Genomic DNA, 27,850 nt, shown 5'->3' with positions numbered 1-27,850 from the left:
ATACGTATACAAAAGTGAGAAATGTAAACAACATGACTGTGCCATGCAGAAAAATACAACTATTCAGTAATAAATAATGTGCAAAGTAAGAATTCTTAAACAAGTTTTTGATTGAGTTTGTTGTTGAGGAATCTGATGGTGGAGGGGGAGCAATTATTCCTGAACCTGGTGATGTGAGTGTTGTGACACCTATACTTTCCTGATGGCAGTGGTGAGTAAGCACGTCCTGGGTGGTGTGGATCCTTGATGATCGCTGCTGTTCTCTGATGGCAGTATTCCATGTTGATTTTCTTGATGGTGGAGAGAGATTTGCCTGTGATGTACTGGGCTCAGTCCACTACCTTTTGGTGGGCTTTCTGCTCAGAGGTATTGGTGCTCCCATAGCAGGCCAGTCAGCACACTTTTCAATACATCTGTAGAAGTTTGCAAAGGCTTCCGATGTCATATCAAACCTCCGTAGACTCCTGAAGAAGTAGAGGTGCTGACGCATTTTCTTCATGATGACTAGTGTGTGTTGTCTCGGAAAGGTCCTTCAAGACAGTAACTCCCAGGAATTTAAATTTGCACATTTATGCTCATTACAAAATAAGGTCCATTAAGTTTCAGATGTATATCCACCATAGTTAAAATATTCTCAGACACATGCCAATCATTGCCCAGCTGAAAGTACTACTCAGAAGAGGGTGATAAGTTCAACTCCAGCTCTCACTGTCAGTCAGATTTTGCACCATATTTGAACGATGGCTCAATTTAATGTTACTCAACATTATGTCTAAATTTAAAAAAAAAACAGGCACAGAAGCAATGAGTTAATAGGGTTTTGGCCATCAAATAAAGGTTTCACCATCAAAGGAACTGCAGCAAAAATACAATCAGATCTTTTATCTTTGCGGTGATATCGTCAAAGGCCTGTGGTGAAGTCAAATACAATAATTACCTGATGCATGGTCTGGTTCAGACATTGACAGTTGGTAGGGATAGGGAGAGTGGACAATTAGAAATCAGAGTGTGGAGCTGGGACAGAAAAAATTGCCTGTGGGAATATTTGGTAGGGATAGGGAGAGTGCACAACTAGAGATCGGAGTGTGGAGCTGGGACAGAAAAAATTGCCTTTGGCCAGCAATATAAGAGAGAATATCTGTTTGTTGGATAAACAATGTGAAAATTTAGGACCTGTGGAATAGTGTGGAGTGGTCAACCTGAGATGGGACTGGGTGACATCTGCACATATATGGAATTTTGTTCTATTTTCGCATCTCGGCAGAGAAGATGTGATATAGGAGGCTTGAGAGATTCTAAAAGTAATGATGGGGAGCCAAAAGAGAAGCAATTCAACAGCACTCCGTCAATGGCTCGATAGAGAACGATGGAACCAAATCAGTGACTGGGCAGATGGTTTGTGCAGTCAATGGCCTTAAAGACCAACAGGTAGAAGGATACTGGGGACGGTAGATTACCACCGTCATAGATGCAAAGTGCCATTTATGATTTTGATGAAGTTACTTCTGCTCTTTTGCCAAGGGAAATTAGATGAGGTGGTTTTAAATATGGAGTCACAACAAAAAGGTGCATGAATTTGGAAGGTGACCTCTTAGATCTTTGGGGATGTCAAGGAGATTGAAGCTGGGAGGAGCAATTTGAGTGTGGAGAGGCCACAAGTGAATGATTCCAAAAGATGGACGGTAACAGAGGAGAGATTGTGGCAGCGCACATCCTCATGGTGAACCGGTGCCACTTGTATCGTCATGTGGCGGGGCAGCCATTGGGAAATGGTATCGTCAGAGGTTTCTCTCTGCTCCAGTATCCCTTCTAGCGCCCACCCTGGGCAGCGATTATGACATCACAATGCACCAGGTGACTGAGCTCATGCTGCCCTTAAAGGAGCGCGCTGAATTTGAATAAAAAGTCGTTAACGAGCCTCAACGTGGTGGCTGTGTTTCTTCCACTGCTCACACCACCACAAGAAAACCATTAACAGTGATGTATTCACCAAGGAGGGAAGATGGTGGCCATTAATTTAGTAGGATTAAGACCATAGGAACTTAAATTTGCAGAAGTGGACACTGTAAGCTAAGAGAAAGTAAAGCAAAAAGAACTCTAAGAATGGAGCACTGAGAGATTGAAGTGCAGAATGAATTTCATGGCCAGGTCAGCGTGTTCCCAGACAGGATTAATCAAAGAAAGACGACAAAGGAAAGCACCAGAAGAGGTAAGTGCCAACAGGTTGAAGGACACAGGGGACAGACCACTGGCAAGGAGAGGGAGAAAAGCAGCATAAAAGAGGCAGGCAGGTCGTCATATTCCTCACGTCACTCCAGATGAGAAGAGTGGAGAGAGGCTGGAGTCGGCTTTGCTTTCCAGGAATAAGCAGTTTTTGGGAAAAAGTCAGCGGACCTGTTTTGTGGAGTTTATTCAGATTGAGCAGCAAATGCTTTAATCAGTGATTTGTTCTCAATGTTCATGTGTGCCTTCCACGGATGAGGAAGCGCACTGCTGAATACATTTATTAAACAAAACATGAAATGCGATTAGATTATAATTACTTCAATCGACCCAAAACCATTTGCTATTGTAATGGTATCTGAAAAGACATTGAAAATTAAATCCTTAGTCAGATTTTACTTCAAAGCAAAATATTCTTACTACATTATATTTCATCATTTCACGCAGGCTGAAATCAGGAAGTGAATTATCTTTTTTGTGCACACATACTTATCTAGAAGACTTCAGCACAGACAGCAAAATAGAATAGAGTGTCATGGTAGAGCTCTATTCTGAGATATTAATTCCATGGATTTTCACTCAGTCCTCAGAGGAGATATTAAAACCTGACAATTCTCTGTCCACTTCGACTCCTTCATATTTCTGGGTCTCTTCCTGCTTACCATGTCCATGTGGCTTCCTGGCGCAAGGAGGTTATACCTCTTGCTGGATGCCGTTTAGTATAAGCTTTGAGTCCAAAGGGAGAAAAATAAAATAGTTCCATAACCACAGGATATTCCAAACTGTGTTACAGCAAATATATTATAGTTCGTCCTGTAAAGCACCAACTGTGGAAGTCAACTTGTGCAAAGCAAACTCACACAAACAATGCCATGGTAACGTTCAAATAATCTGTGTGGGAGGAAAATATTGAACTGGACACAGTGTGAATATGTCAAAACAGCTTCATGAGATCTTTCATGTGCATCTGAAAGGATACAAAGATCTTGATTTAACATTTATGTCCAACACACAGGATGTTTCACAATGCAGCAGCATCTCAGTATTTCACCAATGAGTCAGCCTGAATAAAATGTTCAAGTCGCCTCAGCAGGAATTCATCTCGTAATTTTGATTTAATGGTGAAAATATTACTGCAGTGGTGGCTGACAAACCATATTGTTTTATTTAGAGATGACAAATTTTAATTCTCAGTCAGCTTTTTATTTCAACCTACATCTACTGGGTGCCATCGACTCCACCCAGAGAGAAGTCTGTCTCGTCCAAGTCTCCGACAGACAACAAACGAAGTTGAAAGACCTGCTCGGTCTAGAACCAGTTTGCGAACCTCCAGTTCTGAAACATCTTTTCAGAGCCGAGGAGTCGAAGTTTATTGTGAAGTTAGGAATTGGAGCCATCAATACTTTTGAAATATAAATATTTTATATGCAAATTTAAAAGAAAAATCATGGTCTCCTTGAAAAGGAGCAAATAAATTTCTGTGCAGAATTCTGTCTAGCCATGGGGTTGTACACAAGACAAGACTATTTGTAGTCTCTAAAAAAAATTATCAATTAGCTCGCACTCCCATCCCAACCCTGTAAGTTATTGCTTCTTGTATACGTTCCCAAATCCCTTTTTAATTGGATTACAGGTACCTACTTCAACCAGCCATTCAGGTTCCACACCACAGAATCTTTTACCTCAGGTATTTTCCCAGTTAGGTGAAATGCATGGCCTTTGGTGACCATTCTCCTGCCATAGGGAACAGGCACAATATTTATTTTATAATTCATGTCAAAAGGTAAATATATGATTTTGAAGATTGGTCGAATTATTTACTGAAACTAATGAGAAAATCAGTGACATATTGATAACAAACGACTTCTCAATGAATTTTGAGAAATGCCAATCCAGTGGAGTTGAATAACTGTTAAACACGAAAGTTTGCAGATGCCAGGGTCGAGTGCATTACACAAATGTGCTGGAGAAACTCAGAAGGCCATGCAGCATCCATAGGATGTAAAGGGCACCAATGTTTCAGGCCTGCACTTCCTATGGATTTTACATGGCCCATTGATTTTCTCCAGCATATTATTGTATTGAACAACTGTTCATGCTGTGCTGAACTTGCCAACTGATGTGAGCAGTAACAATTTACAATTAGCTTATTGTCCTAGATATTCTTCGAAAACCACTGGGGATATCCTCAAGGGTATAGCAAGTATTTCAGTTGACTCGTTGGTCTGATCTTCTAATATAGACCATATGTGCAGCAAAGAAACCATGAGAAGATACTTAAATTTAAGTGATTTATGGTTGAAATTAGGGTAGTTCCACTTGGCTTTAAAAAAAGATTCAGTCGTCACCCAGATTTTTCATTTACCGTTGAATTCGCTGCCATTTCTCCCCCAGGAACACCCAGAGAAATTTTCCTCTGCTCTCTGACAGCACTCTTGTCTGCTCCTTTTGCCTTATTCACTCTCAGTAGTTGCTCTTTCCCTTCTGGCCTTCAATAAGCTTTTAACCAAAACTCATTTCCTCAACCACATCTGATCTCATCCAATCAGTTCCCTTTATTCTACCCAACTCCTCCTCCAGCTCTGAAAATTAACCTCTCCCTGTTCTAATAAAGGGCATAAAGCATCAACTGTTTTTCCTCTCCACGGATGCTGACAGACCCGCATATTCTGTTTTTCATTCCAGGTAAATTAAGATTAGCTAATGCTAGAAAATTTCTTCTGCAAATACTGGTGATAGCTACTTTATTGTGAAAATGCATGAAAGCACAAACATGAGTGGCATAGTTCTCAAAAAAAGACTCTTAAAACCTTAACATATCAGAATTGAGGATTGGAAGCCAGTAACTATTTGTTCAAGTTTATTGTGCATTTTCACAAAAATATTGTCAAGGAGACTTTGAACTCGAGTCTAAAAAGGTTATTATGACTTCAGGCTGCAAGAAGAACAAAGCTATCTCAAATAATAATGGATCATGCAAAATAAAAGCACAGAAGCGATTTACCAGTTCAGACAATAAACTTGCGTTACTGTAATGGGTGCCAGGCAACACTAATACCGACAGTTTGTTTGCCTTACAACAGACAAATACTAAAGGACATCACAGATGTTAGTTTTTTTTTACTGTATTGTTACGTGACAATAAAAGGAACCTTGAAAAATCAAAATGGTGTTACTTCCTGGAGGAAGCTGAGTGACATTCACAATATGAACGTTCGTACTGTGATGCCTGCCGCAAAACACTGAATTTCGTGAATTGCTCATGACCATGATTTCTGATTCTGGCAGATGTGTTGAAACCAGAGGACACAGCCAGTGCCATGAGATAATGAGAAGATTCTGTGCCCATGACAACATCAAGACAGAGATGGAGTATGTCAAGAAGAGGTCTTAAAGATTGAATTTTTATAAATATTGAATTATAACTGTAAAGTAATAAGGTGCTCTGGAATTCGATCTGAAAAAGGGTTTTCATAATAAGCTTTTAGATGCCAAACATCAATGAGCTGAAAGCTATTCGAATGACCATCAAGTGCTCGTCAAAATGGATCCTTATTGTGCTGAATGTCTAAATATTTGGTTTAATCAGATTAAACCTGCATGCCAAGCTGTATGATTGTTCTATCCAAAGCTATCCACAGGGCCAATATGACTTTCACTGATTGCTGAGTACTAAGACGTCCAAGATAAAAATACTCGGGTTTGCCAAACATTCTCTATCATAAGAACTAATAGAAACACGGAAAGGGATCAAAGGAAAACATCAGGTGTGGAATATTTTTCCTCCCTCCTTCATGTTCAAATGGTGGTGGGGGAGCGGGAACTGCTGGGCTCCAAGATCTTTATCGGTATCAGTGTGAGGTAGATCAGACTCAGAGGTGATGAGACAATGGCTGGTTGAAGTAGGTATCTGTAATCCAATTAAAAAGGGATTTGGGCACGTATACAAGAAGCAATAACTTGCAGGGTTGGGATGGGAGTGCGAGCTACTTGATAATTCTTTTAGAGACTGTACAAATAGTCTTGTCTTGTGTACAACCAATTTCAAAACAGCTGCCTTTTCATCATTCAAAGGACTGTTTAAAACAGTGATTCTCAACCATTTATTTCCTTCCACTCACATACCACCTTTTCACAACAGAGCACCTAGGAGCATACAACACTAGCCAGGCTAAAGCATTCAGTTGCGAAGATCACGTTATCAGAAAGGTCTGACTGCACATGGGACACTGTAGGGATTTATGTCGTCAGGACTGGTGAATTGCAGCTGGATAAACATGGGTAGTTCTGTCTGAAATGGAGCAGGTTGAGGGATACTTAGTTTAGGGGGCATCTAACGATGAAGAGCCAGCATAAATTAGAACCCATTTTCCCAGAGCAGAGGGGTCAAAACCAGAAGGCACTAACAGAAAGTAATTGGTAAAAGGGGTTGACAGAAGACGAAAGAACATTTTTCAACTTGGTGGTGGTTTGGGTCTGGAAATCTACCTGAAAGCATGCTAAAGCAGAAACACTCCTCATATTTAAATAGTACTGAAGGGGTGTTATCTGAACGCAGGTCTTGCATTGTAAAGTGTCATTAGCTTTGTCAGCTCTTTCCAAATTAGCACAAGAGAATCCCCACAACCCCAGTTTAAAACCAATACAAACTCCAGAATGTCATACACAGACCAATATAATCTTTGTAGACCAGTCATTTCAGAACAATTCAGCCTCTGTAAATGAATGACGAATTAGCTCCCTTATGTTAGATGAAGTCCAATGTAGCCACTGGGAAAAACACGTCACCTTCAACATCAAATTACTACAAAGGTTTCAAAGTGGAAACGCTGACTTTGTTTCTCTGTCCAAGATGCTGCCTGAACTCCTGAGTGATTTTAGTATTTTGCGTTTTTAAATTCATGAAAACAAGGTGGCCCTTGCGTTTTACGTTAAAACCAACAACTCTTCTATAAAGTACAACTCTGAATTGTCGATAGGGTCAGGACCAGGCCTATGTTTGATAAATGTTTTTTTTTCCCAGATAACTGGTCATTTTTTGAAAACAGCTCAGTAGCAACAGCAAATCACTTGTATCAATGTTTAAACCACAGCAAACGAGGGAAGGGTTTTGAAACATTAAAATAATATTTAATTCTCACCAAAAACAATGCCACTGCTGCTGATCTACAACACGAACCCACCACTGCCGCTGATCCCTGGGGCGCCTTCCTGGTCCAGTGGAACGCTCACTGGGTGGTCCATGGGCTCCTGTCTCCCTAGTCACTGGAGCTTCCAATGCCAGAGTCCTGACTCCAAATCCTCCCCGAGGCCTACCGCACACGCACACCAGGGAAGTAGGCCAAGGGAAGGGTTCGGTGTTGGCGTCAGTGTCCGGTGTGCCGAGGAAAGAGGATAAGGGGGAGAGGAGGGGAGGGAACACCACTGAGCCGAGGTCCCACTCCCACCCGGGAGCCCAAGGTCCCGCTCCTGCCCGGGAGGCTGCTCTCCTTGATGATGCCAGGACAATTCTTCCAACTACTTGTGGCTGGGTGACAGTGGCATGCAGTTTGAGAGGGAGAGTTGGAGAGAAAAGTCAATAGGGGAAGGTAAAGAAGAAATGGAAAGAGAGAGGGGAAGGAGTTATCTGAAATGAGGACAATCACTGTTCTAATTTCATGTCAAATGAATTTTCTTTTCAACTTGTCAGGTCAGATCTGCTCAAAAAAAAAATTTCAGATAACTGACAATTTCTGATTTGCTTGGGATATCCTCATTTACCCAAAATTTTAAAAAGTCAAATTCCGGATAATCTGAGTTGTACTGTATTATGTAGAAACTAAAATGTTTTGAAAGAAAAATACTGCAGATGGTGGAAATATTTTCCCCACGTCTGCGTGGGTTTTCCCCGGGGTCTCCAGTTTCCTTCCATCATTCAAAACGTACTGGGGGTGTAGGTTCATTGGGCGGCACAGACTCAAGGGTCGAAATGGCCAGTCACTGTTTTCATGTCTAAATAAAAAATAAATACATTTTAAAAAAAACATAGGAGGTTAGGTCACTTTTCTGTCAATGGCCTTTCAGCAGGTCTGGAAAAGTGAGAGAAGGAGTATAATTTAAATTCTAGAGAGGGGAGGAGATAGAAAGAACAAAGGAAATTTCTGTGATTAGTGGAGACCAAGGTGGTCCAAGAGCCAAAGATCTAATCTGTCTGGAGGTGGGCACCAGGGACAATAGAGGATAGCAGGAAGGAAAAATAAAACAGGAACAAAAGGTATGAAACATCATTTCACCAGAGTTTAAAATAAAAATACTGGAAATATTTAACAGGTGTCAAAGAGTCTTTATAAAACGGAATAATTCTCTCTGAGGATGACCTTACATCAGAATCATCCAGTTCAGAGAGGAACAGGTTTAGTCACCAGAATAGTTAAATTCAGTACTGAATCCCAGCCATTCAGTGTGACTAGAGTACGAGATTAAAAAGCTCTTGTCAATTTGAGAATTAAATATATGTTGAAATCCACTGCAGTAATGAGGGAGTGCAGCATCTTGGGGAAGACACTGCTTTTCAGATGAGAAATTAGGTCCTTTTTTGCTCTTGCGGGCACAGAAAGATCAAATGTACTATTCGAAGGCAGACATGCCTGGGTGACTTGGTTAATATTTCTCCGAGTCAAGATCCTTAAAGCAGGTATTTGTTTATGTGGGAACCTGTGACACACAAACCAGTTGCCACATTTCCTACATTAGAAAAGTGACTGGACTGAAAATATAATTAAGTGTATGTAATGGAATTTTAACCATACTGAGGTCATGAAAAATACTTTATAAAGGCAATGCTCCCTTTCTTTATAAAAGGTTAGGCTACTTGTACGAGAAAGATACACCATCTGAATGAGGGATAAACTTACATCAAACCTACCATTGTTGATTAAATGGTATTAAACATGATACCATGACATAAAACAGAGAAACCACAGAACAATAACTGCCACATTTTCCCTGTCTCATACAAGTTTCACAGTTCGCCACACACAGCTATTTAAAAGGGACCACTACTTTGCTTATTCGCTGAGCTCTTTGCACAGCTCATTTTGTATTGAAATTCTGCCCAAAAAAGTTAAAAAACTGCTTGACCCCCACACCCCCCCAATCATGAATTAAAGTAAATACTGAACTTGACTTATTGGCTGATAACTCTTATGGTTTTCTTTCTCCCTCACGTTCAAACTACCAGATTACAAGAGGTCAAACTGTCAGGACTTAAAGGAGCATTCAATACCTTTACTGTGAGAGCAGAGCAAATTCCATCGTAAGAATCCATTATATACAGGCAATGCATCGATGGATTGAGCAAAGACAGGGACAGGATTATTTGTAAGAGTCAGGACTATATATTTCAATTCATTCCGTCAGTAAGTGGCTTTTCCAGGGATTGTATGCGAGCCACTGGAGACAACAGCAAAGTGAATAAGTAGGATAATCACCAGTGCTGAAATGGAACAAAGATTTCTGTTCTTAATAAATTTTAATTTTTAGATTTAGACATACAGCACGGTAACAGGCCATTTCGGGCCACAAGTCTGTGCCGCCCAATTTACACCCCATCAACCTACAATAATGTCAAAATTTAGGATTAGATAGAATGTGAAGCACAGACACAGCCCATTTGACCTAATTATTCTGTACTACTCCGAGTGATCAATCAAAACAATGGATCTGACAGATCCAGCAGTAAAAATATCGCCATTTGTGTTTTAAAGATGAGACATTAATTTTAATTTGAGGATGATGGATTACTGCAGGTTGTAGTTCCTGAGGTGGTAGTAAACCACAACAGGTTCATAATTCACTGTGAATGAAATATCCTCAGGTGTAAAAATCCAAACATTCTTTCTAATCCAACTGAAGATATTCATTGAGGTAAACAGAGGGGGGAAAAAAAACAAACACAAGACAGTGGTAGATTCTTGTTGAAACCTAGTCCCAGACTGATTCCTCAACAGAAAGCAATTCAGGACTGATGCCCTGATTGTCAGCTGCTCTTCTCATGATCAATAATCAATGCACACTAATCTAGTTACTAAATCACTAATGATTTCATCTTACCCAAAGAAAGGTTATTGGTACCATTATCCATTGGGGATTCCAAGTTACATCTATTTTCACTTGTATGGCTAATCACAAATCTATCCAACCTAATCATTAATAAAGCCAGTGGTTTCCTCATATTTACAAAGCCTTTCAAATAAACAACTACAATAGTATACATTAAATTAAAAAGATATTATAAATGCAAAAGTAGCAGTTAGCAGAATGCTGTAACAGCACCAGCGACCCAGGTTCGAATCCAGTGCTTTATATAAAGAGTTTGTACGTTTTCCCATGTCTGCATGGATTTCCTCCAGATGCTCCAATTTCCTCCCATCCTTCAAAAATATACAGGGATCGGAGGTTAATTTGCCTATTTTGGGGGCACAGGCTTGTGGGCGAGAAGGGCCTAATACCATGCTGTACATCTTTAAAAAAATACATAGGGCAAGAAAAAAAACCTTTTCAATTGTGCAGACAGTCCTGTTGTGATGTTGGAGCAGTTGCTGATAAATGCAACGAGGGAGGTTCAAGAGCCTGATAGCTGTGGGAAAGAAAATGTTCTTGAATCTAGAGGTGGTAGTCTTCAGCCTTATGTACTTTCTGTCGAAGTGAACAGTGGCAAGAGGTTGTAACCAGGGTGATGGAAGTCATTTATGATGCTGGCTGCCTTCTTGAGCAGCATCTCACATAGATGGAGGCTAGGTCAGAGCCTGTGATGGACTTCTACGATATAGGAGCAGAAGTCGGCCCACTGGCTCATCGAGTCTGCCCCGCCATACTAATCATGAGCTGATCCATCCTCCCACTCAGCCCCATTCTCCAGCTTTCTCCCTGTAACCCTTGATGCCCTGTCAATTTCTGCCTTAAATACACCCAACGGCATCGCTTCCCCAACTGCCTGTGACAAATTCCACAAATTCATGATCCTCTGACTGAAGAAATTTTTCAGCATCTGTTTTAAATTGATGCCTTTTTATCCTTGTTATGTACTCTTGTCCTAGACTCCTATACCATGGGAAACATCCTTGCCACATCTACTCTGTCCAGGCCTTTCAGCATTCAAATCGTCTCTTTGAAGTCTCCCTCATCCTTCTGTACTCCAACAAGTACAGTCCAAGAGCTGACAATCATTCCTCATATGCTAACCTTTTTATTCCTGGTATCATTCTGGTAAATCTTCTCTGTTCCCTTTCCAATGCCAGCGCATCTTTTCTCATACAAATCACCCAAAAATGTACACAGTACTCCAAGTGAGGTCTCATCTGTGCTTTGTAGAGTCTCATTGTTACATCCCTGCTCTTGTCTGCTATTCCTCTAGAAACGAATGCCAACATTACATTCACCTTCTTCACTACCGACTCAACCTGGAGGTCAACCTTTAGGCTATCCTGCATGAGGACTCCCAAGCCCCTTTGTACCTCGGAATTTTGAATTTTCTCCCCATCTAAATAATAGTCTGCCCATCTATTTCTGCTACCAAAGTGCATGGCCTGGCCGTACACATTCCAACTCTTTGCCCATTCTCCTAATCTATCCAAGTCTCTCTGCAGCCTTTTGGTATCCTCAGCACTACCTGCCCTACCACCTATTTGGTATAATCTGCAAATTTAGCAACAAAGCCATCTATTCCATATCCAAATAATTTATTTGCAACATAAAAAGAAGTGGCCCCAACACAACCACCGGTAAACACACCAAAATGCTGGAGGAACTTAGCTGGTCTTTTCTGCATCTATAGGAGACAAAAGATATATTGCTGAAGTTTTGGGCCTGAGCCCTTCAAGGAAAAATTTATTGAAAGGGCATGTTGTTTAGCACCTTGTCCAAGGCATTTTGAAAGTCCAAATACTCAACACCCTCTGCATTTCCCCAGTTCTATCCTATTTGTGATCGCTTTGAAAAATTTGCAAGACATTTGTAAGGCATGATTTTCCTTTGAGGAAACCATGCCAACTTGGGCCTACTTTTTCAAGCACCTCCAGGTATTTCGTAACCTCATCCTTGACAACTGACTCCAAAAGCTTCCCAACCACCAACATCAGGCAAAGTGGTCTATAATTTGCGATCCTCCACTCCACTGGAACCATTTCTGGAAGATCTTTACCAATGGCTCCACCACCTCTACAGCTACCTCCTTCAGATCCCAAGGGTGCATTCCATCTGGTCCAGGAGATTTATCTACCTTTAGACCATTTAGCTTGCCAAGTACCTTCTCTCTTGTGATTTTGACAGCACTCACTTCTCTTCTGAGAGAGGTACTAAAGTCTTAAAAGTCTTCCAAAATGAAGACTGATCCAAAATATTTATTCAGTTCCTCTGCCATCTCCTTGTCTCCCATTACAATTTCTCCAGTGTCATTTTCTATTGGTTCTATGTCTTCTTTGGTCAATCTTCTTTTCTCTCTCTCTCTAAAACTTTTAGTGTCCTCTTTGATGTTACTTGCTAACCTCCTTTCATAATTCATCTTTTCCTTCCTAATCACTTTCTTGGGTGCCTTCTCTATGTTTTTAAAAGTTTCCCAGTCCTTGATCTAACCATTAGTTTTTCCTTCCTTCTATGCCCTCTCTTATCGTTTTACTTTGGATTTAACTTCATCAGCCACAATGGTCTCATTTTTCCATTTGCAAATGTCTTTCTTTTTGGAAGGTGCCTGTCCTGCACTTTTCCTCATTTCTCGTGGAAACTCCAGCCATTGCTGATCTGCTGTCTTTAGTGCGTTTTTTCTATTGACTTTGACCAGTTTCTCTCTCATGCGACTCAAATTTCTTTTCTTCTTTGGCTTGGCTTCGCGGACGAAGATTTATTGAGGGGGTAAAAGTCCACGTCAGCTGCAGGCTCGTTTGTGGCTGACAAGTCCGATGCGGGACAGGCAGACACGGTTGCAGCGGCTGCAGGGGAAAATTGGTTGGTTGGGGTTGGGTGTTGGGTTTTTCCTCCTTTGCTTTTTGTCAGTGAGGTGGGCTCTGCGGTCTTCTTCAAAGGAGGTTGCTGCCCGCCAAGAGGCGCCAAGATGCACGGTTTGAGGCGATATCAGCCCACTGGCGGTGGTCAATGTGGCAGGCACCAAGAGATTTCTTTAGGCAGTCCTTGTACCTTTTCTTTGGTGCACCTCTGTCACGGTGGCCAGTGGAGAGCTCGCCATATAACACGATCTTGGGAAGGCGATGGTCCTCCATTCTGGAGACGTGACCCACCCAGCGCAGCTGGATCTTCAGCAGCGTGGACTCGATGCTGTCGACCTCTGCCATCTCGAGTACTTCGACGTTAGGGATGAAAGCGCTCCAATGGATGATGAGGATGGAGCGGAGACGACGCTGGTGGAAGCGTTCTAGGCTCCTAGAACGCTTCCAAATTTCTTTTACTCCACTGAAATACCGACACATTGGACTTTAGCCTCTCTTTTTCAAATTTCAAAGTGAACTCAAATCATATTGTGATCACTAAGGTTCTTGTACCTTAAGCTCTCTATGCTTGCTACCTTCTGCAACTTTCTGCATTCCTGGGCATTCGAATTACCAAATGAGGCTGTGATAGAACTAGTTGGTATAATTTCCTCAGTAGAACTTTGATCGAGTATTCAATGACATGCCAAATCTCCTCAGACTTCTTAGCGATTGTAGGTGTTGATGCGCCTTCTTCACAGCTACCTACATGTGCTAGCTTCAGGAGAGGTTTTCTGAAAATATGGACACTGAGGAACTTGAAGGAACTAACACTTTCCACCTTCAACCCACCAATGCAGACAGGTCTATGAAGGATACATTTATCTTTCAAGGCAATGTCACATAGACTCATCAGATTGATTCTTGAAATGAGGGGATTTGCCTTCAAAGGAAAGAATGAGCAGAAACAGGCCTATCCTCTCAAGAGTTCAGAAGAATGCAAAGTGATCTTAATTGTAACAGTAAAGATTCTGCAAAAGCTTATCAGAGTAAATTTTTCCCTATAGGGGAGAAACAGAAAATGAGAAGGCTTTCTCTCAGGGTAATAGATTGACCAGTGTCATGAAATGGAATGTCTTCTGAGGATCAGGCATTCTTGAAATTCTCTACCTCAGTGAGTTGAGGGTGATGAATCATTATGTTCATGTCTGAGATTGATTCTTTGCATTACAGGGGGATCAAGAGTTATGAAGTCTAGGCTAAAGAGTTAAGATCTTATTAAATGGTGGTGCAGACTTAAGGGGCTGTTTGTCCACACTGGCATTTATTTTTGATGGGATTGGTAACATCACCATTATGGGCATTGTGCTGTTATACAGCACTGAATGCAAAATATTAATTTCAGACAACTTCTTTAAAGGAACTCGGGCTTATTTCAGACAACCTCTTTAAAGGAACAGCAGGTCAAAGAGTGTCTTTTATATAGCAAAGATAAAAATACATAACCAACGTTTCGAGCTTGACCCCTTCAAAGCCCGAAACATCAGTTATGTATTTTTATCTTTGCTATATAAAGGACACTGTTTGACCTGCTGAGTTTCTCCAGCATTGTGTTTTTAACTTCAACCACGGTGTCTGCAGACTTTAAAGGAATCAGTAATAAAAACCTAAGATGCAAGTGTAATACATGGATAGAATCAGGAAGCTGGGAATGGCAGATATTGCTTGCTGGGGGTTTATAACTAATGTGTGCATCACGTAATATCACTGGTGGCTTGCTGGCATTTGTCCACATCCTGATAGGTTTGGGTCTGATGCAATAAGGATAATGCAGTTTAATTTCAAAATTTTCTCCTTTCTTTCAAGTAGAAGTAGATTCCTAACCCTTGCTCTCCTTCAGATATCCTGTCCCACTGTTAATTCGGCCTCACCTTATTATGAATTCATGCACTGCTCAAAAAGGCTCCGTACAGGCCCAGTGGATACACCTTGGATTCCACACTAACAACTCCTTTGATAATACGCCCTTTGCAAAAGTTTCTGAGTCAGCCCAACACTGGGCTCTACTCCAGTGACATTTGATGTTCACTGTTTTTTTTTTAAAAAAAACATTAGCAATTATACACCGACAGCCTAATCTAAGATGCCTAGAGAGTGAGCCTGGGATTGGAAAGTGTGGTGCCCATAGGCAACTGACTGGGCAGCGATAGAGCAATGCAGAAGGTGCTTGCCAGGGGAAGCTCATTAATGGACATATATTAATGAAAAATCACATCACTAACAGTTCTTTTTGAGAGCCAGAGTTTGTTGGACATCAAACAAAATGAAGAGGTTTTTCTAGTTACTTTCAACTTTATTTGATCTTTAGGGATAAAACAGATGCTGGAGCTTTCATATTACGTGGTTCCTCTAAATAAATGAAGCTATGCACCAATGCAAAAGGGAAATGCTGCAGCACCGATTTCAGGCATTAAAACCAAAAGCAGTGGAAATACACTGTAGATCAGCTGGTATTAGACGAAGACGAGGTCAACCCTTTGAAATGTGACCTTTCCTTAAAGCTGGAAAATTTACACAACAGTCAAGAAACAAAAGCTTGCATAGGAGTAGGGGAGGTAACAAGTCAGAAATATGCTCTGATCAACAGTGTCACACTTCATCTGTCCACTGCACTCGTTAACATTCATTTGGTTCAACTGAAGTCCGCGACAGCACAGATGAGTATTTATTTGCTGGACGCAGGGCTTTATAAGTAATTCTCACAAATGCGAGACAAAATGACATGTAGAGAGATGAAATAACAAAGAAGTCATGTAGTTTAATGACCAAATGAGCAAAGTCAATGCTGAACATCATTTGGCCTTAAAAGTTTTAATGATCAAACTTTGTGAACCTGGTTTGCAGACATCGTGATTGTAGTAAACACACAAATTCATTGGAGAAGGTCCCACAGCTTTCATAGGAGGGCTCAGCTGGAGTTGATAAACAAATGAACAGCTAAAAGAGGTGGCAAAATCTCTCTGGACTTCGTACTGAATTTCAAATGCTAGTTCAATACCAACTTTCTCTTTGTTTCTTGCTATGTGTTCAAGTAATCTGAAGGAGCTTGCTGATATAGAAATCTCCAATCAGAATGGAGATATTTGAGATACTATCCTGCGGCACATACATTAAAATGATTATGCTTGATTTTACAGATAAAATATATTATTCCAAAATTATCCACTTTGCTGAAGAAGTAAAACATTACAGCATGGTACAGGCCATTTGGCCTACAATGTTGTGCCAAGCTCTGTAACCCTCTTCAACCTCACAGCCCTCCATTTTTCTTACATCATGTGCCTAAGAGTCCTTTAAGAGTCCATATTGTATCATCCTCCACCATTCCAGGCATCTGTATAATAAAGTCTTCCTCTGATGTCTCCTCTAAATTATCTCCACTCACCTTGAACAGATTGGAAATTTCTGCTACTGTTATAGACACGAGTTCTATTTGCTTTAGTTGGTAAGGACTAATTTGCAACACAATCCACTTGCAGCAGAGCAGCTTCCATTTGCAGTACAATCTGCTCGAGGTCCTGAGCCACTTCCATGTCATAAACTGACAGTGAAAATGAGAAGGCTTTCTCTCAGGGTAATGGATTGACCAGTATCATGAAATGGAATGTCTTCTGAGGGTCAGGCATTCTTGAAATTCTCTACCTCAGTGAGTTGTGGGTGGTGAATCATTACAGTCATGTCTGAGAGATTTTTTTGCATTACAAGGGGATCAAGAGGTGATGAAGTCCAAAATCTCTCTTAATTTGGGTATTCACAAAACACATGGATCAGGGAAGCTTCAAAAATTTTACACTTCGCACATAGTGGATCAATATCAGCATAAAACCGAGATAATTTATGTTTGGACATGCACGTTCTATGTAGCACATTAAACTGTAATAAGCAGCGTCTTGCACAAAATGAAGAATCATTATTCAAGCGGAGAGTAGAGAACCAATCTTCATCTGAAAATGTTATGTTCAAATCTCGTTCCCAATTGCTCTTAATCCCAGCCATTGAGGCTGATCTTAAATCTAATAATTATAAATATATGATATTAATTCATCTTGAAAGAAAAACTAACTTAAAAAATGAATCAAGAATATTAGAATTTGAGATTTGAGGAAAATCAGAAAGCTTGGACTGAAGAAAATGTAAATATCTAAAAACTGTCTGCTGTGAAGATTAAATTTGGCTGAAAATTGTTGAAAAGAGGCAAAGTTATCGCGAATAAAAAGATCCTTAAAACTCTGCATAACTAATCTATACTATTCCTTGAAACCTAAGCCCAGCAGAGAAGGCTGGAATTCAGAGAGATTTTGGAAAGATATTTCCCAAACTTTATCAATGATTTTTAACATCAATATAGAACTTTGTCCATTACTTGCTTTGTTTGGTTTTTCACGTGAGCCAGATAAACCTCTGCCTGAAACTCGGGAGAAATTTTTAGCCTTTACTATACTGATAGCCAGACGAGCATTTTTATTGAAATGGAAAGATGACCCTTCATCTACCCATACTCAGTAGTTACATGATGAAATGTCCTATTTAAGCTTGGAGAAAATTAGATACAACGTTAAAGATAGAAAGTTTCAACTTGTAAAAATGTGGGGCCCGTTCACAGATCCCTATCATGATTGGAAGAATTAAGAATTTTGAATGTTCTGGAGATTCTCTGTCTGATGCCTGGAGGTTGCTGTCCAATCCACAATTTCCCTTTTCTTTTACAAAGGTTACCTTGATTAGAAATTTTTACATTTTTTTTTTCTTTTTATCCATTTTTTTATTTGGATTAATTTGGAAAATATGGGTTTCAACATGGTTAACATAGATTAATTCAATAACTTGTTTCTCATGTGGATCAAGGAACTGTCTGATGTAGTTCCATCCATTTCTTTTTTGTACTGCTATGTATATGAGATGACTTGTTATGTCTTTTACTTGAATTTTTTAAATACAAGTTTATATGTTAAAATCAATGAAAATATTCAAAAGTATTATGAAGTCTAATTTTTCAATTGAAATGCCTTAATTTACTGATTCAACATCACTACTGCTCACCTGCTGGTTCTTCATTTCCAATGAAAATCAGCCTGACAATCTATCAAACTATATTTTTCCTATTTCTGGATGACTTTAAAAAAAAACTTGGTCAAACTTGTCTTGCAAAGATACAAGCAAATATAATAAAAATATCTTAATAGTGCAGAGCCTTTTACCCTCAAATGACTAGATTCATGTTAGTTTATCAATTTGCAGCTTTCAAGTCCATTACATACTATTTACTGACATTCCTGTGCTGAGCTCCCAGTGCGGACAAAAGGTGGTGAGGAAGTTTACTAACTCAACATAAGCAAAACTAATTCCATGAAAGCAGGAACTTATCAGCACATAATGGAAGGCAGAATAATGCTCAGTCATGAGCATAAGAAAACACACCTGCTAATCTTTGACATCCAATCATCATTACTTGCATTTAATCGACTGAAAATTTTTAAACCATCCACATTTAAACTGCAGGCAATCCATCATTAATAAATGAACTGATTCAAGTGTGAGCTGCATGTGTTTGTTAATTCAATTTACTGCACACTCAGGTAGTAAAATAGTACAGAAAGGGGATGCAATGGAAACTCGGGTATTTTCATTCTAAGCTCCATACCTTAATGTTGATGCTGGCCGGTTTGGTTTTTGTCCCTGCACTGGTTTGGATGTTGGCTTAAAGTCGGCTGCTGTTGTATTCGATCGATGTACACTGGTTACCTTGGCACCTGTCCTGCAGCAATGAAGAGACAGGAAAAGGTTGCAATTCAGTAAAATCCTTGAACACACTGTTACAATCCGTTCTTGTTGCTTGCCAATTGCCACTTTGCAGAAGAAGCTTTCTCATAAATGAACGAAAACAACATGTGCTCTTTGTGAATCTGTAGTGCTGAAGCCTTTAATAGTCAATGTCCAATACTGCATCTTTAATTCATTGATTCTGGCCATACACTGTCTGATTCCTGACTCTAGGGATTTAGAATATTGTTCCTTTAATTAATTTAACTGCGGTGCCATTTATTTGTGGATTCCTGAAGCTTTACTTTTCATCAGACTATGTCTTTTGTTGCACTCTTTGGTAATGAATTCCTTGACACATATTTAGTTCATGGATTCTCCCATGGTACCAGCTATTATTGGATTATTATTGGGCCTGTGTCAATAATTTGTGGACACTAAGTGTAGTGGCTCTCAATGCTGCACCTTTAATTAGTAGATCATCACTGACTTACTTGCACAGGAGGCAATTTTGACTGCATCAGGTGGCAGCAGAGCAATCCCACCAGTCCCATTCTGCTCATTTCTTTGTAGTCCTCACATCATCTGTTGTGATTTACAGCAGCCAATTAACCTATCAGCATGACTTTGGGGGTAGGAGGAAAAAGGGGGCATCCTGATGCAGTATGATCACATGGAGCACATGCAAACTCTATACAAAGGACTGAACCCAGGCCCGAGACTGAAAAGCAGTGGTGTTAACCACGGCACCATCTTGCACTATATGGATTTTAATGGATTTCCAGCATTTCATCATTATTTGTGGAATCCTGCAAACATGCCGTTCATTAGCAGATTCCCAGTGCAGTACATGTCAATTTCCACTATGTGTCTGTAAATTGTGGTGTTCACCTTTGATGGTTTGTTTCAATCTAATTTATTAGATTACCAGTGTTTACACTGAATGCACTGAACATTTGCAAAGGTCTCAGTATTTTTAGGAAGGAAGAGTTGATTTGCCTGTCTAAGTGGTGGACAAGCTACTGGAACTTGTCACGACAAAGAGACTGAATTCTAGTATAAGTTGTTTGGAGAATCACCTTGATTCTCCGAACACCTTCTCAAAACCAGCTTGGTTTTGTGATGAACTAATTTTTTCTGACTCAGATGAAATGGAAGGAATGGTGGGAATTTGTAACACGGGATGGAAATTTGAAACGAGATTGGAATAGGAGTGGGCATGTCTGCTTCCGAAATTGACTGAACATCGAGAAATTCAGAAGAGGAAAACAATGGGCAATCACTGCTAATTATCTTTATTGCCAACGATGGACGATGAATTGTAACCAAAAGATTGTGATCTGGGTTTGTAGCTGATGCTAAGTTGAGCTGGAAGACAGTAAGTCATGCAGATGGCAGCAGGAAACTGCAGAGACAATGTTAAGAACAGTGACAAACCTGTGGCTAATGGTGTGGTGTGATCTTATCTATTTGGTATTTACTGAAGGTGACAAACCAGCCTATTTTGTCAAGGAAAATAAACTAGGAATTGCAAAAAGAGAGAGATTGGGTGACCATTAATCACAGATGGGCCTAGTTCTAAACATGATCTAGATGCTGCTCTTAATCTCAAAAGAGGTCTTGAAAAGTGAGGAAGTACACAATGTAGTTTGAACCCCATCTGGAACATCAGGCTAGGTTATGGAAAGCATGGAAAGGAAGAAGAACTAACTCCAGAAAAATACTAGGCTGAAAGGGTTCAATCTGAGGCTGCCACACAAACATGTCTCCCTTCCAGAGGTGATTCAATTTTGGTGTTTAAAAATGGCAAAAGGACCTTTCTGAGGCTAACCAAGGGAAGGCAAGATGTATACTGAGGTGAAATACACATTAAGCATGAATGAAAATACAAGCAATCTTGGCTAAGACCTACTCAATTACTTAGTGGTGCACAGACAGGTCAGAGGCAAATACTTAGGCTAGTTAGTATGGGGACTGAAAGGAGAAAATGACCACCTTTGCCATCCTTTAGCAAGAGAAATTTTAAACACTTCAACTAATGCAGATTCGTTTATCCAAATAATGGATGAGGTAGTGCCTGACATTCACCCCATGAACTCATGTAAGTTACTCAGGGACGTACGATGGGGTCCATTTTCCTGCAGGCTATCACTCTGTAATCCTTCCAGTTTGAGTGTTTACCCACTGGTGGAGTCTAAGGCCTAGCCCCCAAGTACAGCCCCTAGAATTGCTGATAGCGAAAATAAAAAATAACCAAAAAGCTAAATGTGAACTTATCTTTTAAATGAAGGATGGTGACCCTAGTCAAATGAATGGAGCTGTTATGAAAGTTGAGGCAGAATGCAAAGCATACCTAATCCTTTAGCTTGGTACCATCTTCAACCTCCATTCAACACAAGGGAGAATCTAGCAACAAAGGGTTTGGCAACTGATTGCTAGTTTTGCTAACTTTTCAGTTACATTTCTGTGGACATCGAAGTGAAGGGATTGAACAGAGCATCTCTACAGCTCCCTATGGAACTGGAGCCCACTTTCAACACCACTCATCATGATTTCTGTGAGTATGTTCTCAGATAACAGGAGTGGCAATGGTTAGCACATTACTGTTACAGCGTTAGCGATCTGGACATGGGCTTGAACTCCACGCTGTCTGTCGGGAGTTTCTATGTTCCCTCTGTGTCTGCGTGGGTTTTCCCGGGGGCTCCGGTTTCCTCCCACTGGTCAATTGGGTTGTAGGTCAATTGGGTGTAATTGGGCAGCTCGGGCTGGTGAGCCAAAAGGATCTGTTAATGTGCTGTACGTCTAAAAATGTACATGACACAATTTATAGCTTTTCTTATTGGAATTATTTTCAAACTTTGCAACAATTGACTGCTTTGCAGGGAAACAGAGGATGAAGAATGCGTTAAGGATTTTTCAACACAAGTATGAAAAACTGCAACATGTTTTTGACTATTAAACAAATGGAATAATCATCTATTAGAAGGAAAATGAAGCCCAATGCTCTGTGTACAGCAACAGTAAGAGGTATTGTTAGCAATCTGGGTGTGGAGAGTTTGGTTAGTTCTCCAAGGTTTTGCAGGGATGTGTAGTTTCTGTTCAGCAATTATATTTATTTGCTACTCTCCCCACCTTTTTACCTTGTGCCAACTACTTCTTTTGCAAGAAAGCTTCGTCCCCTTCTTTCTCAGCCTTGGTAGTATCCAGCTGTCACTGGCATGCCTGCATACCTAGTTCATATATTCACTCCCCACGGCCTTGCTGGGATCTCAGTGGAAACCAGTTTCACCACAACATTAGGAGAATAAATTTGTCCAATCCTCAAGATTTTAAATTGCAGTGGTGGGCATGGAGAATTTGTATGTATTTTGCGTGTTTAATGCAATCAAACTAAGCGACAAAAAGTTTGGTTTGCAAGTTATTTGTTTTAAAAATAGAATTATAAAAGAGCAATGAAAAGTTGGATTCAAGCAGCTTTTCGGGGAAGGGGGGAGATTCAAGAAATTAGGGTCGAGATTCAAGAAATTAGGGTCTAACTAGGCACACAGTAATCACAAATTGTGGATCTTGAATAATTGCAGGCCTGAATTTAGAAAGGTGAAGAAAGTTTGAGGACAAGTTGCATGGTTAGCACAGCACTATTACATAGCCAGCGATCTGGATTCAAATCCAGCGCAGTCTGGAAGGAGTTTTCTCTGCGACAGCATGAGTTTCCTTCCACATTCCAAAGCCATAAAAGGTGGTAGGTTACTTGGGTGAATTTGGGTAGCATATGGGCTGGTTGGGCCTGTTAACGGGCTGCATCTCCAAAATTAAAATTTAAAAAGTGAAAAATTAAGAATGAGGATCTTTAAATCAAGGTGTTGTCTGTCTGAGAACTCGTGTTGCAGTGGCAATGATATAGTAGGACTAAAAATTCAATTTATACATGAAGCTGGGATTATTTCTCACTGATGTATATCAAAAAAAGACAAGAATTCATGGGAGTGAACCGTACTCACAGCAAGCAATGCTGGACAGACTTCACAGAAGCCAGTCAAAGGGAAATGTGGTGTATTTTTGTTTCATGTAACACTGGCACCAATAAATAGTCAGGCTCCAAGGGATGGAAGGGAGAAGGGAAGGAAGCCAAAGCACCCCACCCCCACACTGTTTTCCTTGAATTGGACTCAGTTACAGAAGTACGCGCCAAACCCTGGAATTTGACATTTTTCCACCATTAACGTTCCATGCAGGGCACCTCTATTTAAATTTGAACAATGGTCCCAAACCAATTGGAACAGTAGGCCGACTTGTTTTCAAGAACCAGGGGTTAAGAAAAGCAGAGAAAAGGCCACTTAAAGCAGGAGAGTTGTGCAGATGGATGGGAACCATGCGGTTCCTAAAGAACAGGGAGTCTGGTAACTTTCCGCCTCCTTTTGAAACCGTGCATTGTGGAGTGTTTCTATCGAGCTCAGCTCCACGCACTTTCCCTGCAGTTTCCTCCTCCTTTCAGGCGCTGGGGCTTTTGTTTTGGTTTTGTGTCCTCTTCCTTTGAAGCTTCCCCTCACCTGCTGAGCGAAGCCTTTGAGATTCTGAGCGATTCACTGTGGGCGAGCGCCTCAGCAACTGAACTGTCGCTGGAAATACGTTTCCTCTGGGAGGCTTTCTGCAAATCCAAAATTCTGCAATGGGAAGGAATGGGGGTGAGTGGTGGGGGAGGGGAAGGGGGATAAAGAAAAATAATAATATCAGTTGTCAGCAAAATAGAGCAGGAGAGGGCAGGAGGGAAGAGACAAAATGGGAGAATGAGAGAAACGAATGGAGAACAACAGTAGGTAAACTAATAGGAAGAGGAGAGCGAGTGAAATTTGAAACAGAGATGTAGCTGCTATCATGAATCTGATGCTGAATTCTGTGACCATCAGGTGACCCTAGGATGCCTTTAGCTTTTGTATACTTCCAGATTGCTAACGTTTGAGAAGCATTTTCAGAAGTTTCCTTGGTGATCCTTTTCTCTTTTAATACACACTGTGCTCTCAAAAGTAAGCCTCATCTCTGCAAGAGAATAACTGTCAGCAGTTATGCAGCGAGGATGTTTAGCCCCTTCCCTCTCTCTCTCTGTCCAGTGCTGTGGAGGGAAAGGATCCACAAATAAAGGAAGGTCAGATGAAGGCTTATCAATCTCGCTGAAGGCCAGTGCATTCATGGACTACTGCAAGCCCCCTGCTCTCATTGTTCCCAGGCCACATCCAAATACCAACTATTTGACCCAGGAATATGAAATCTATGTGTACCCACTGCACTGCACATATCTGCAGGCAGGAACACGGAAGCACATAGTAATTGAGCTGTGCCACACAGAAACAGACCCTTCAGCCCATAATCTCCATGCTGGCTACTGTGGCTGTCCATACTAATCTCATTTGCCCACATTAGGATCATAGCTTTCTAAGCTTGGACCATTTAAATCCATGCGCCTCTTAAACATAGCGATTATTATATTCAATCCACTACCTCCTCAGCTGTAGAGTTCATCAAACCAACCATTCCCTCACAGTCCCCCTTTAAAGCTCCCATCTTTCTCCTTCATTCTCGGCCCTCTTGTTTTCAGTACCCCAACCATGGGATGGGGATTTTGACCAGTGATGCCTCTCTCGTATACAGTACTTCTATCAAGTCGCCCTCAGCGTCTTTCACTTCAGGGAAACCAGGGCCAGCCTATCTAATTTTTTTGTTTCTGCTCATACTTAGATGAAGGGCTCAGGCCTAAAACTTTGGTTACGTCTCTTTATTTTCGCGACATAAAGAACGCTGCACAACTTGCTGAGTTTCTCCAGCAGTTTTGTACAAACTAGCCCATCCAATCTCTCCCCATGACTAAAGTCCTTCAATCCTGCCAACATCCCGGGGAATCTCCTCTACATTCTCACTAGTGCATTCAGAAATCTGACCCACTACAAGAGCAACAGCATTGTGACCCGCAACTGCAAAAGATGTGGCGCTGATTCTCAAGATCTATTCTTCTTTGGCTTGGCTTCGCGGACGAAGATTTGTGGAGGGGGTAAATGTCCACGTCAGCTGCAGGCTCGTTTGTGGCTGACAAGTCCGATGCGGGACAGGCAGACACGGTTGCAGCGGCTGTAGGGGAAAATTGGTTGGTTGGGGTTGGATCTATTAACTTAGCACAAATACCTAGAATGGTTTTCTCTGGCACTCAGCTTATTGAACAGAGGCCATAAAGTACAGGGAGCATTTAGAATAAAGAAAACCTCCTCTTGGAAGCAATTTATTTTCTGTTAGGAGGCTGTGGTTTCAAAGACCCACCAGACATAAAAATCTTTGCTTAGCAATTTCACCAAAAACATGGGTATTTTTTGGCAGTGCTGATATGTGCAATGCGATTGCGAGGATTCCTATCAACAGAACAATCATGTCAGCATTGACTTCTAAAATGCCTAAAACTGCCTTGAGATTACGAATTACTCAACACAAATACATTGGGCTGGATTGCGCTTGATTTGACATGTAGCTCTTGCAGTCACCTCCTTTCAGCACTAATACCTTGCAGCCACTTTTACCCCCAGCACTCAAGGTCTCAGTGTCACAGCACCCTGACTGTAGATGGCTTTGAGAAACAACCTTGTTGCTTTCTGGGGCTCTTCCACAGCGCCACTTCAAAGCCGACAGCTCATGTTGAGGATTAAAAAAATAGTTCAAATAATTTTAAATCATTAAAATAATTATATGATGAAACTACATACAATTACTCTCAATTAAAACTATACATACAGATATACCCCACTTTACGAATACTCGCTTTTACAATGAAAGGCGCGTTTAGTTTTATGATAGGTTTCTCGCTTTTACAAAAGCGGCTGGTTGTGCTGTCACCGAGTGGCTGTTGGCCCGCGGTGGGCAGTGCGGTCACAGGGCGGCTGGGGGTGGGGCGGTCACAGGGTGGCCGGCAGGGTTGTCAAAACTCACGCTCTTCCCAATTCTGTTAATCATTTCTACTTTATTTAGGCTGTGCATTTATTATATAATTCCTGCCTTTGCTATACGTTAGTGTTCTTTTAGGCTTTATGTGTTACTCAGTATGATTTGGTAGGTTAGTTTTAGGGTCTGGGTAAGCTCAAAAATATTTCCAATAGAAATCAATAGTAATTGCCTCTTCACTTTACGCCACTTCAGCTTACCAAAGGTTCCGCAGGAACGCTCTAGTTTCTTAAAGCGTGGTCACGTTATTCAAGGTTGGCAACACCAAGCAAATAGATTTCAGATTTATTATCAGAGTACTTAAACCCTGAGATTCTTTTTTCCTGTGGGCGAGGCAGAATTACCACTTAGTGATAGTGCAAAGGAAAACTGTACACAAGAAATGTAAACAACTGACTGCATTACAGAGAGGGGAAAAAAAAACAATAAAGTGTCCTTAAATGAGTCCCTGACTGAGTTTGTTGTTGAGGAGTCTGATGGTGAAGGGGTAGCAGCTGTATCTGAACCTGGTGGTGCCAGTTTTGTGGCACCTCGACTTCCCTCCTGATGACAGCAGCAAGAACAGAGCATGTGCTGGGTGGTGACAAGGATAGACAGGGATACTCCAGATACCACAACTGTGTTTGGTGCAAAGCTGAGAGAATGGAGTCCATGTGTACCAAGCCCCTCAACTCATCCAACCTCTTAGTTTCGTAAGTTATGGCACACCCTGGACTAAACTGGGCACCTGAGCAGAGTGAGAGATGCCTACATTGGGTGCTGGTCTGCTATTCACATTTTGACTTATTCTCTGAGTGTCAGTGCCAACCCTGAACAACAAGGACTTGCAGGTTGTTTGCAGGACTCACCAGCTGAATTCCCTCTGAGCCTCAGGCACCTGTGTGAGCCCAGACCATTGGAGGCAGTGTTATAGTTGCAAGTCGCAAAGAATGCAAAACCATCAACAGTCAAGGGTCTGTGGAAGTGACCCTCGAACCTTAAGTGGACTTCCCACCACCTGCGAGTCTGATCTTCCATTTTTGCTGGACTCAGGTATAATGATGAGTGGAAGTGAATCCATTCACTGAGTCAGTTACTGAAAGCTACATCAGCACCATTGCCCAAGCCTGGTAATCTCCAACTACAAGAGTGAAATATCACATTTTTTTTCTTATATTAACCAAAATGCAGTTAGCGTAACGCCTTTACACCAGCAGCGATCAGGACCAGAGCAAGGTTTGAATCCCGTGCTGTCTGTAAGGAGTTTGTACATTCACCCCAAGTCTGTGTGGGTTTTCTCCCACTCTTCAAAATGTACCAGGGGTGTAGGTTAATAGGGTGTAAATTGGGCAACATGTGCCAAAATGGCCTGTAACCATGCTGTATGTGTCAATCTTTTAAAAAAATTAAATTTATCCATCTACCTTTTAGATTTATTGTTCTGTTTTGGTAATATTGTGGTAAGTCAATTATACGAATGGAGCTGGTGTACCTTTTGCACCTCTTTGGCTTCAGCAAGTTCAGATTTCACTGGATGTGTACTTACGCAATGTCAATAAAATCTCATCATTCTCATCAATAGGATAAAAGTAGCCAGCACACAATCACTACCAAGTTGCTTGCTATATCAACCTGGGAATATTCTTTCATCAATGGGATGTCAAAGCCTGACTAATAGCACCATAGAGGAAACTTGGGACTGCAACAATTCAAGACCAATGGCCTCCATCTTCTGATGGAGGATTAGAAACGGGCAATGAATGCTAACCTTGTCCTGGAGCATGTGGATTTTGTTTTTAGATCTGCATTAACAACTTTGACGCTTATGAAATATCAGCAATGTGACTGCCGATTCCTGATAATACGTTCCACTAGGATAAAGACTGCCTGGG

At 41.0% G+C, this 27,850-nt stretch overlaps 1 protein-coding gene and 1 long non-coding RNA gene across 17 annotated transcripts in view; one reads left to right on the top strand and one right to left on the bottom strand.

The window, feature by feature from the left end:
- Window positions 1–27,850, bottom strand: part of dgkza (diacylglycerol kinase, zeta a) — a 517,457-nt gene that overhangs the window by 64,692 nt on the left and 424,915 nt on the right. For all 14 annotated transcript variants that reach the window (XM_069896152.1, XM_069896153.1, XM_069896150.1 and 11 more), the window contains 2 exons: window positions 23,552–23,665; window positions 18,883–18,996 (listed from right to left, as the gene is read on the bottom strand). In XM_069896152.1, the coding sequence (XP_069752253.1) occupies window positions 18,883–18,996; window positions 23,552–23,665 (228 nt within the window). The remainder of the gene's footprint in view (window positions 1–18,882; window positions 18,997–23,551; window positions 23,666–27,850) is intronic.
- Window positions 1,919–23,654, top strand: LOC138741992 (uncharacterized). Of its 3 annotated transcripts, none has more exons than XR_011343932.1 (4): window positions 1,919–2,209; window positions 5,512–5,595; window positions 21,458–21,558; window positions 21,884–23,654. It is a non-coding gene; the product is annotated as an uncharacterized lncRNA (long non-coding RNA). The 3 variants fall into 3 exon arrangements; XR_011343931.1 differs by having other exon boundaries at window positions 5,512–5,610; XR_011343933.1 differs by lacking the exon at window positions 5,512–5,595.

This window comes from Narcine bancroftii, chromosome 1, assembly GCF_036971445.1.
Source record: "Narcine bancroftii isolate sNarBan1 chromosome 1, sNarBan1.hap1, whole genome shotgun sequence".
NCBI lineage: Eukaryota > Metazoa > Chordata > Chondrichthyes > Torpediniformes > Narcinidae > Narcine > Narcine bancroftii.
The sequence above is the reverse complement of the archived record's forward strand: the minus strand, read 5'-3'. Positions and strand labels throughout refer to the sequence as shown.